Consider the following 10,152-nt stretch of genomic DNA (forward strand, 5'->3'; position numbering starts at 1 on the left):
TGTATGTATGTTATCGAATATGTGTGCTTAGATGTGTATTACACTTGGCTTCAAATTCTCTACTACCAAAATATCAAACAAGCACACACTTGAGAGAAAAAAATATAATATAAAATACAGGTTCGTAGCATACGAGCTGTTCTCAAAAGTACGTAGCATACGAGTTGGAGTCCAAATAAGAAATAAAGTTCGAAAAAAATATGTATTTCAATACATTGTCACCAAATATGATAGTAAATAAGCATACGAGAATAAAAAAAAAAATCTCAAAATCACCAAGTCTAAATTGGACAAGCCACAAACGTTCAAGAATCCATAAACCACAATATCCAGGCAACATCATTGAATAAGTTCAAAGCCACAATACCATGATCTAGAATCTTAACAAAGTTTACACTTAAATAAACTGCTCGACACCACAATAAAATATCCAACATCAAACAGTACAATACAAAAGAAAAAACACATAATGAAATGAGCGGTTCGACAGCAAACAACTCGACATCCCAACTTCAAAAAACTTCAATCTGCACTGCGACCACGTTTATGCCTCTTAGTCGACAGATCCCCGCTTGTGTGTCTTTCAGCATCTATCATTTCCCTGTTGAAAGATTACACAATCACCACATAATATATGTAAAAAATTGATTGTAACCACAAATTAATGAGCAGAATTACGTAGAAAAAAATGACACAACTGTTAAGTATTTTCTATGGTAAGAGATTACACTAGTTCAGTGATTCTTTGCATGTTCTTCTGTTGTGACCTTTTCTATGGCACCGACCACAGTTCAATGTGCGTATTTCAGTTTGAGATGGAAATCTTTTTGTTCTTCTACGGCCAGGCTGACTTCGAGAATCAGGTGCATATATCACATCATCTTCATCCAGTTGAGATTCACACATGTCAAATGTTGGTATCGGATTTATTGTCGCTCTATATGTCTCACGATACATTCTCGTAGTGTAATACTTATCACAAAAGTCATAAAAAGATAACGACTTAGACTCAATCGTTGCACAAGCATGCTTGCAAGGAAGTTTAAGTACTTGCCAAGCACGACACGAGCACCTATGATGTTTCAAATCAACAGCATATGTCTTATCACCCTCAACAACCTCAAAACTTGAATTGCTAGATCTATCAACTTTCAAACTTCTAGAACTAATGCAGGTAGAAACTAATAATTTCTCCTTCTCCGGAGTAAGTTCTTTGTTCAATACCAAAGATGCCTCACGACGTTGATGCATCATATTCATTATTTTTTTGCGTATATGATCAACCATAGGGACAATAGAGAGAAACCTAGCAGCCTTCACCCAGCTATTCCAGCACTCTGCTATATTATTGTTGATCACTCCCCACCGATTACCAGGAAATAAAGAATTGGCCCAACATTGTGGTTGTGAGTTAATAATGAAGTCTCTTGCATTTGGCATTGATTCGATGATGCTATTAATGTGTTCAACATAATCCTGTCTGGAATAGGCATAAGCAGCTTTCTTGAAAACGGAACTCCAATGTTTTTTGTTGTGCAAAGGATATCTACGCATAACCTGAAATCAAATATAAACAAATATTGAATATAAACAAATATTTCAATTAATCAAAATGACTATGATTTGAAAAGGTTTTAAAATAAATCAAGTGCAATACATACCTGTTTTACAAAATTATCAACCAAATGTATGAGACAGTATGCATGATGGCTACAGGGAAATACACTTTCAATTGCCTTAATTATCCCAGGATGCCGATCCGAAAAAATGTATAATCATCGAACATCGTCACATTATTGTACAAGAGTACTTGTCTCAACTTATAACAAAACCACAGCCAGTTCTTATCATTCTCGGCGTCAACAACGGCGTAAGCCAGCGTGAATAAGTCATCATTACCATCTTTCGTAACTGCTGCCAATATGCATCCTTTATACTTGTTTTTTATGTGAGTTCCATCTAGAAAAAGAAATGGTCTGCACCCATTAACAAAACCAACAGCACACGCATTCAAGCAAATAAAAAGCTTTTGGAACTTCTGAGTAACATCATATATCTCACAATCTGCAAAGCTCCCTGGATTAGTCTCTTTCACAGCATTACAATACCAGTGTAATCTTCCGTACGCTCCTTTATCAGTCCCATGTATATCATGCATAACTAATTCTTTCCCCATCCAAGCTCTGTGATACTCTAATTCAACACCATATTCTCGATGGATGTCCTTTATTATTTCACATGGACGATACAAGGGTTCAACTCGTAACTTATCCTTCACTACATTTTCAACCCAAGATGAATCAGCCCTAGGATGCCCACGACTGCGCAAATGGTCCTTGCCACAGCTATGTTCAAGATTGCATTTACGAATGCCAAAGAGATGATCAGATTTATGTTTTGATGCATATATCCTCCAATTACAATTGATATCACTACAAACCACAATCACCTTCACGCTATCATTTTTCTTGTACAAAAAAGATCTTCTAGTTGCAACAGCATAACTCTTAAGATAAACCCTAAACTCTGCCGCATCTTTAAATGTCTGACCCTCACCACGTATGCAATGACTCCATGAATCCAAAGAATTTCTAAGAGTATGCACTGTCATCTGCGACTCACTGGTCGAACCGGTGTTCTCTTCAATAAGTCCAATCTTCTCGGTTTCAAACAACCACAATACAGTCATCTCTTTTCGGATACTCATATAACATGCAGAGCTAATTTATACAGATGTATAATCATATTCAAAAAATTTATTTCCTAATTCACATAAATGTTGTAGTATAAATGAATTTATAGAATATTTATTGGATTTGGAATACAAAGTAACATATTTTAAAAATGAAATTACCTTTCATACTGCCTATTGCCCCTAGATGAATCATTTCTCCTCACCGCTCTCATATCAATGATTGTCAGCTTCAAACATGTGTAGAGATTAAGCATAGTAGCAACGTCATCATCCTCATTCAAAGTAACAAAAATTTTCTCATGCGGAGGTTGGTATTGTAGGGAAATTAGTTCATGCCTCATATCCACACATTTTCTTGATAGGGTGAAGAAAAGCTCCATCAAAGTAGTCGGATTGCTGATTGAAATCATATAGAGTTCACCATTGTAGTGACAACTACCAATAAAACCAGTATTTGAACTTCCAGCCCCTAAATTCATTGCTATAATAAAAAAAATAAAAAAATTAATTGATGAGAATATGGTGTGTCTCAAGCTTATAATGTCATTGTTGTGATGCCAAATCAATAAAAAATTAATACACTTTCGGATTTTTTCATTCATTCGAAAATCTGGTCACCAATGAGAGAATAAAAATTGAAATGCATTATTCTTGTTCGAAAATAATATCAAATATTAGGTGCAAATTGAAGAGCACGAGTTAATAAAAAAAACTAAAACATGTTTTATAACCCAACAACAAAATATAATTACACCGCAATTTTGGACACAGATTGTTGAAGTAAAATCGAAGATTTACGTAATTTTTGAGGAAAAATTGAGGAACACAAGGTCATCAAAAACTAAAACATGGATTATAACTCACCAAAAACAAAGCAAGAATTAAACCACTATTTTATGGAAAGAATTGGTGAAATAAAATTTACAAGAAATTGCTCAAAAAATATAGGCGAAATAAACACACACTTACTATAGTAGAAAATACGCTTCAAACTTTCGAAATGTGGAGCGCTGAAATTTGGCCCAAGAGTGGAAGCTACAATTATACAAGAACAGATTAAGATTCAATCTTCGGTTGCGGATTACATGCTTGTGAAGAAGAAAGGAAATTTAGGAAAAGTTATGGCCTCGGAAAAAGAGAAAGTGAGCTAGCTGTACTCACATATGAGGGTATTTAGGACTTTTGGTTGTATTAGGGAGTTAAAACTATTTTTTCCAGCAATTGGGAACCCCTTACTAACATGTACTGACAAAGGGACTGAATCACAAATGAAACCTCAGCTTGGGGATTTATTTATAGATTCCCCTTACAAGAATGCATATCAATTCGAGGAAAAGAGGTGAGGACAGCGATCCCCAACCTCACGCCCTCACAGACGCGTGCAAAAAAACTCGCCAGACATATTTGTCTGTCGCGTGTTCTGACGAGGATGCATGAAAATATTTGTTCATTTTTTCTTGGGGAATTAACGAATTAATGAGAATGAATTTTTTTGATGATGAGAATGAACGGATTAGTAGCCATAGTTTACAATAAAGTAAAAATGCTATTTGATTACTGGATAGACTTTGCTTAATTTTATCAATAATTTATATTATATTACAAGCAGCTATGGGTGTTCAAACTTTGGTTAAAACCAAAAAATCACAACTACAAACCAAAGGAAACAGAAATCGAATCAAACTAATATAAACATTAAAATTAATATTTATATGGTTCGATTTCGAATTATATAAGTCGAAGAAAACCATTATAAAAGAGTGTTATTTGTTGTATATATATCATCTAAAATCCTTTAATATGAAATATTTAACACATAAGAGCTTAGGGTTTTTTTGTTTAGAAATAGTCTTTTGAGGGGGTTAGATTAATAATTATATATTGCTAATAGAAATACTAACTAAGAATTGCTAGAAAAAAACACTAATATATAGAAACACAATGACCTACTTTGTCCTAAAAAACACTGAAGAATTAAAGCTGCATACTTCAAAGATATGATACTGATCTTATATAGTTCTACTTTAACAAGACTCATGATGTCCTCGATGATTTTACAAAGAGCAGCAAAATACTTATATCCCGGCTCAAGAAAAAATAGTGATCGGATTAATTAGTACGTAAAAAGATTAATGAAGCATAATTATATGCATTATTCATGTGATGCTTTATATTTGATTTTAAACTTTATTAGTCTTCCATTGAACTATATTATTATACTTCGTGGAATGTCATGAGATAATAATAATAATTTCTTAAATTGCAGACAAGTGAAATTTATCCAAATCTCACTATAAATGCAACTCAATCCCATTAACTGTTAATGTTGATCAATTCAATTCAACCTAGCTAGAATCAATAATATTAGTTCCAGATTTTAATTCAAATCCCTTTGAAAGCTTCAAATAACACATCATACACAAGAAACTTCAATTACACAAGAACTACACGTCTCATGAAATAAACATACATCGAACCAATACAAGTACAAGCCACTAATGCATGCAGCTCAAGTTTATTCGAGAGTGTGTGTTGATAACCTCGGCGGAGGCGGCCGGAGCTGCGATCGTGGTGTCTTACAATCAAGCAATAGGATATGAAGAATCCATAGCAATCCCACATATCCCTTGTTTAGCATTGATATCCTTCTGCATCATAATGTACCCTTCCATACCCCAACTAGTCCCCCAAGAATTCTTGACTAGCCAATATTTAGTACCATCGGTCGCATTCCCGTACCCTACGGCTGTCACACCATGATCCAAGTCTGTCCCACAATCGCTTGTGAACACCCCATTCATATAAAACTGGAACTCTAACCCACTAGCATCGATGGATACCGAGACGGGCTGGTTAGCCACGGCTTTGGCGAGTGCTGCCTCGCTGTTTGGGGGCACTTTCTCGTACCCCGAAATCTTGGCTGCGTGTGAGGCTTCGTCAGTCTTGTTGCATGTTCCATCTGTGGCTGTGTAGGGGTAGGTGGATTCAGAAGCAATGCCTTTGTTTTCGACAATGAATTCGAATGCGTCTTCCATGTATCCACCTCCGCAACCTTGGTCCTTGGATGTCACGTCGCAGTTTACTATTTCTTGCTCAGATAGAGAGACTAGTTTGCCTGTTGATATCTTGTTGATGCCTTCTGTGGCTGCTATGGCCGAAAATGCCCAGCAACTTCCTGCAAAAATATACTTGGTGATCAAAATTTACATATGTAATCCATTAATATCGTTAATCATGTGCATAAGTCATGTAATTTTTAGTTTTTAATGTTTGGTGCTCTGCCTTGTTCTAAAAAATTAAAGGAGAAATATTTTTTTTGGATATCGATGCATTAGTTTTTTTATTTTTAAAAATTAGTACAACAGTTAATTATGAATCTCAGCTATTTTTGGTCCAAAGTAAATACCATTGAAATATTCAATTTTTGCTAGAAAACTTTGATCAGGTTGTACAAAAATATGTATAAAAAAATTTGAAAAGTTGGTGGATCAAACCAAAAAAAAAAGAAGAAAACTTACTAGATAGACCAAAAAAATTATATATCCTTCTAAAAAATATAAAATGTCACCGAGCGTTACATATATACAGGTTTTAAGCTTTATAAATTAAGCATGTTTAGAACAAGATTAAATGTGTAAGAGTGTTTTTAGTTTTTTACTATACTTTTATATAAAATCAATAATTGTTTAATTATATAACACATAAACATACAAAATTTAAGAATAAAATCAGAAATCTCATAAAATTTTCTTAACCTAATTAAGCTTGATAGATTTTGTCTCAAAGCAAAGCTTTTGTTTCACGTCACGTTTTGAACTTAAATCACATTTACACAAAGTTTATAATATATATATATATATATATATATATATATATATATATGAGTTTCTTTCAAGTGCCCACCTATCATGCCAACTACCATGCCCACCAATGATGTGGCACTATTCTATTGGATGTGATAAATTGTAGGTCCAATAGAATAGTGCCACATCATTGGTGGGTATGGTAGTTGGCATGATAGGTGGGCACTTGAAAGAAACTCTATATATATATATATATATATATATATATATATATATAATGGTTATGGTTAGTGCTATGTAAACACACACACACATGCATGCCCCCAAAAGATATTTTAGTTTCAAGTATGAAATTAACTTAGTACTGCTTGAAAACCAAATTATGAAATAAAAATGACTCACCACATTCCCCTTGATCCTTAACCGGTGTAACAGCCCCTTTCTTTCTCCAATCCACGCTACTTGGGACAACACTCACATTTTCGTATCTAAATGAGAATGTTCCAATAAATTCTCCTGGCAACTTAAGTCCATTTCTAGCAGCCTTAAACTCCTCATTAGTTTGATCAGCAAATGCATTGATGCCAAGCTTGTACGGTCGATTTCCAGCTTCGTTAAACTTTTTGATGAACTCGACGTTATCACTAAAAATCTTGGAACGCAACGCCTTCTCTTCGCTGGTTTCATAAACACGGCCGTATTGAGCCATCCATTGCTCGTGTCGTTCTGACAAGGACAATGCTGGTACTTTGCGGGACATGGTTTGATTGATCGAAGCCGCGAAGACAATTATGAATGACAATGTAAGGAATGTGGTGTGTTTCATGTCGAGTGAGACAGCCATTTTTCTTGTGTTGTATATAACTAAACTTCGATGATATATACCATGTATTTATAGAAGATTATTTACAACGGATTTTCGTTAAAATCATTGGAATTAAAATGTCTAATATTCTAATGCAGTTAAATATAGTAAATTTAGTTAATTTTCCGAGGAGATTTGAGGTGAAAACTAAGATTAATGGCTGTCAACTATGTTACATTTAACGTTGGATCCTTTAAATATTGATTGAAAATTGAAATATTCGACTAATTGGGAATAGGTTGTACCAACAAGACAATATGTTTTCGTAGCTAACGCTATTCTTTTGTATAAAAACAAATAAATCCAGTTGTAATAAAAACATAAGTTTGTACCTTATATACGTCTAATTCAAATTTGTGACCTGTCACTAATTCATGTATGATTTAGCTTTGTCATTTATGTAAACTTGTTTCCTAGATTGTGACAATGAACATATATAGTTTAGGCTCGCCTTCGAATTTGTAGACAACTTTACCCTAGTTAACAAATTACAAACTATATGAGTTTCTAAATATACAACACTACATTTCATTTTTAATTATCCCAAAACGTACAGAAAATTAACATTAGATCATTTAATGATATTTTCTCTATTTTTTTACTAATATTTTCCTATATCATTAAATGACAGCTTATGATTCGATTGATTCCTGACATCAAACATAAATTCGGAAAAATTTCAGTATCTATAACTAGTATAGTGATTATATCGAAATTTTACGGTATATTGATATTTCGGTACAGTATTGATATATATCGTTTTATACCAAAAAAACCTTGTATTTTTCAAAATTTACAACTTTATTGTTTGAAAATATTATATATTTTAAAAAATTTATATAATATTTCGATATCGGTATATGTCGAAATTTTCAAATTTTACACCGTTATCGTACCGAAAAATTCGATATCGTTACCGTATCTTACCAAAATTTGGTAAATTTGGTATTTCTCGGTACGGTAACATCGATATATTATATGTGCCATTTTTATTTATTATTTTGTGTTATTTAGAGTCTATTGTACATGCATTTGTTATGTTCTTGGGGTTATTCATGTTTGATTTATTTAGTTTTCATGCATGCAATCTACTTCTCATTTTTCCTGGTTTGTATGTAGGTATAATGAAGAAATTATTATTTTAGAGCACAAAAAAAGAGCATAAACACCGATGCACAATATTAAAGAATTACGAAGAAACAATTTTCCAAACTTAATTAGTTATGATGCTAGAGATATCCAAATTTGATCTACACCATTTAAAATGTAGTATAGGATGTTATAAAGTTGTTGTCTAAATTTCGGCTCAATCCGACGGCTAGAACTTTGGATATTATTTTTTTTCAAGAATTATGCGCGTTGGGAAGGAAAATTGATCGCCTAGGCGCGCTATGTATACCGACTTTTTAAATATTTTTTAAACTATTTTTTAAAACAAAATCGGTATACATGGTATCATACCGATACCATACAGAATTTCGATATACCAAAATTTTTCGATAAGAACAGTATGAATTTATGTCATACCAAAAATTTTGGTATACCAACATTTCGGTATACCGAAATTTTTGGTACGGTATCGGTATCAAAATTTTGGTACCGAAATTTTTTGGTACGATATTCAAAGAAGACCGTGGTATACTGTACCGAACCATTCCTAAGTTTGACGGCTAGGGTTTGAGAGCGGAGAAGAACAACATCAAGGAGGAATCACGCCAACCACGCTGAGATTTTTCTTATTCCTACCAAGATCTTTATTTTATGATTTCAAACATTGATTTATTTCTTTGTTTTGTTTTGTGGAATGTTTTTTGTTAGATTAAGACCATGAAATGACCAAACAATATTTGTTTGATATTGTGTTTATTTTCAAGATATTATTTTCCTTGATTTCAATTATTGATTGATGTTGGTTTAATATTTCTTGTGAATAGTTTTATCACTTAATCACATGCTTGTTGATTAATCATGAATCGAAAGATGATTGAGTAAATATAGCATCAAAGACGTCAATCAACATATGGTTAAACCGACTAAAAATAGTATTCGGTTTCACTATGCGATTTTAGATGAAAACTAAAATTCTATCGTAATTTAATGTGTTTAAATCTACTAAAATTCAATCAGAAATAGTTGGACAGTTATATTTATATAGGATTATTAATTCTAGAAATAGATTGATAATTAATTTAGGGGATCTACCGTGATTATGCAGAAATTTAATAATTTATTGGATTTTAACTTTGTTTACATATTAGAGTTTGGTACCGTTTAATTGTGTCTTAATATTTTATTTGAATTTGATATTTTCCTTGATCATTAACTGATGTTAGACTTGATTAATTGTCATAGTTAATTATATTCAGATTTATATTTATTATATCCCTTCTTTATTTATTTTGTCTAGCTTAAGTTAAGTAGTTAAAATTCTAGTAATTAAATATTAGTCTTTGTGGGATCGATACTTAGACTTGTCGTTCATATATTATAACTTGACCTAGTTCGTTTGCTAGATTTATATCCAACAGAAATTGTCGGTCAGTATACCAAAAATTCGGTATTTTTTTACACCCCTAGTCTGAAAAAGTTTTTTTTTTCAGTTCTTTGACCCCACATGTTTTTTTGTTTCAGTTTCTTGACAGCATTTTTTTACCTAAAAGAAAACCGATATATAGATTAATGTAGTTAATTTGATTGATGTAAGATAAATAATTAATAATTTGATTGATGTAAAATAAATAATTAATAGATGATAAATAATATGACAATAAAAACGCGAGATTGGATAA

The 10,152-nt window shown here is 32.5% G+C and overlaps 2 protein-coding genes across 2 annotated transcripts; both read right to left on the minus strand.

Annotated features, from left to right (window-relative positions):
- Window positions 1–729: 729 nt before the first annotated feature.
- LOC140879109 (uncharacterized) lies at window positions 730–3,174 on the minus strand. The gene is made up of 3 exons (XM_073282754.1): window positions 2,855–3,174; window positions 1,811–2,720; window positions 730–1,557 (listed from the first exon to the last, which is right to left on the minus strand). Exons 1-3 carry the CDS (start codon window positions 3,172–3,174, stop codon window positions 730–732), a joined length of 2,058 nt encoding a protein of 685 aa, XP_073138855.1.
- A 2,103-nt stretch (window positions 3,175–5,277) lies between these two features.
- Window positions 5,278–7,342, minus strand: LOC140879110 (senescence-specific cysteine protease SAG39-like). The gene is made up of 2 exons (XM_073282755.1): window positions 6,901–7,342; window positions 5,278–5,870 (listed from the first exon to the last, which is right to left on the minus strand). Exons 1-2 carry the CDS (start codon window positions 7,340–7,342, stop codon window positions 5,278–5,280), a joined length of 1,035 nt encoding a protein of 344 aa, XP_073138856.1.
- Between the last annotated feature and the right edge of the window lie 2,810 nt (window positions 7,343–10,152).

The sequence above is a fragment of the Henckelia pumila genome, chromosome 2 (genome assembly GCF_033568475.1).
Source record: "Henckelia pumila isolate YLH828 chromosome 2, ASM3356847v2, whole genome shotgun sequence".
NCBI classification, from domain to species: Eukaryota; Viridiplantae; Streptophyta; class Magnoliopsida; order Lamiales; family Gesneriaceae; genus Henckelia; species Henckelia pumila.

Bases quoted from the DNA above. Each gene is read 5' to 3' on its own strand.
- LOC140879109 (XM_073282754.1), bottom strand. From the start codon at position 3,174: ATGAATTTAGGGGCTGGAAGTTCAAATACTGGTTTTATTGGTAGTTGT. The intron at 2,721-2,854 runs GTAATTTCATTT...TGTATAAATTAG, and splicing joins GGCAATAGGCAGTATGAAAG to CTCTGCATGTTATATGAGTA. The intron at 1,558-1,810 runs GTACTCTTGTAC...ATTTGATTTCAG, and splicing joins TTTGTTATAAGTTGAGACAA to GTTATGCGTAGATATCCTTT.
- LOC140879110 (XM_073282755.1), bottom strand. From the start codon at position 7,342: ATGGCTGTCTCACTCGACATGAAACACACCACATTCCTTACATTGTCA. The intron at 5,871-6,900 runs GTGAGTCATTTT...ATATTTTTGCAG, and splicing joins TAAGGATCAAGGGGAATGTG to GAAGTTGCTGGGCATTTTCG.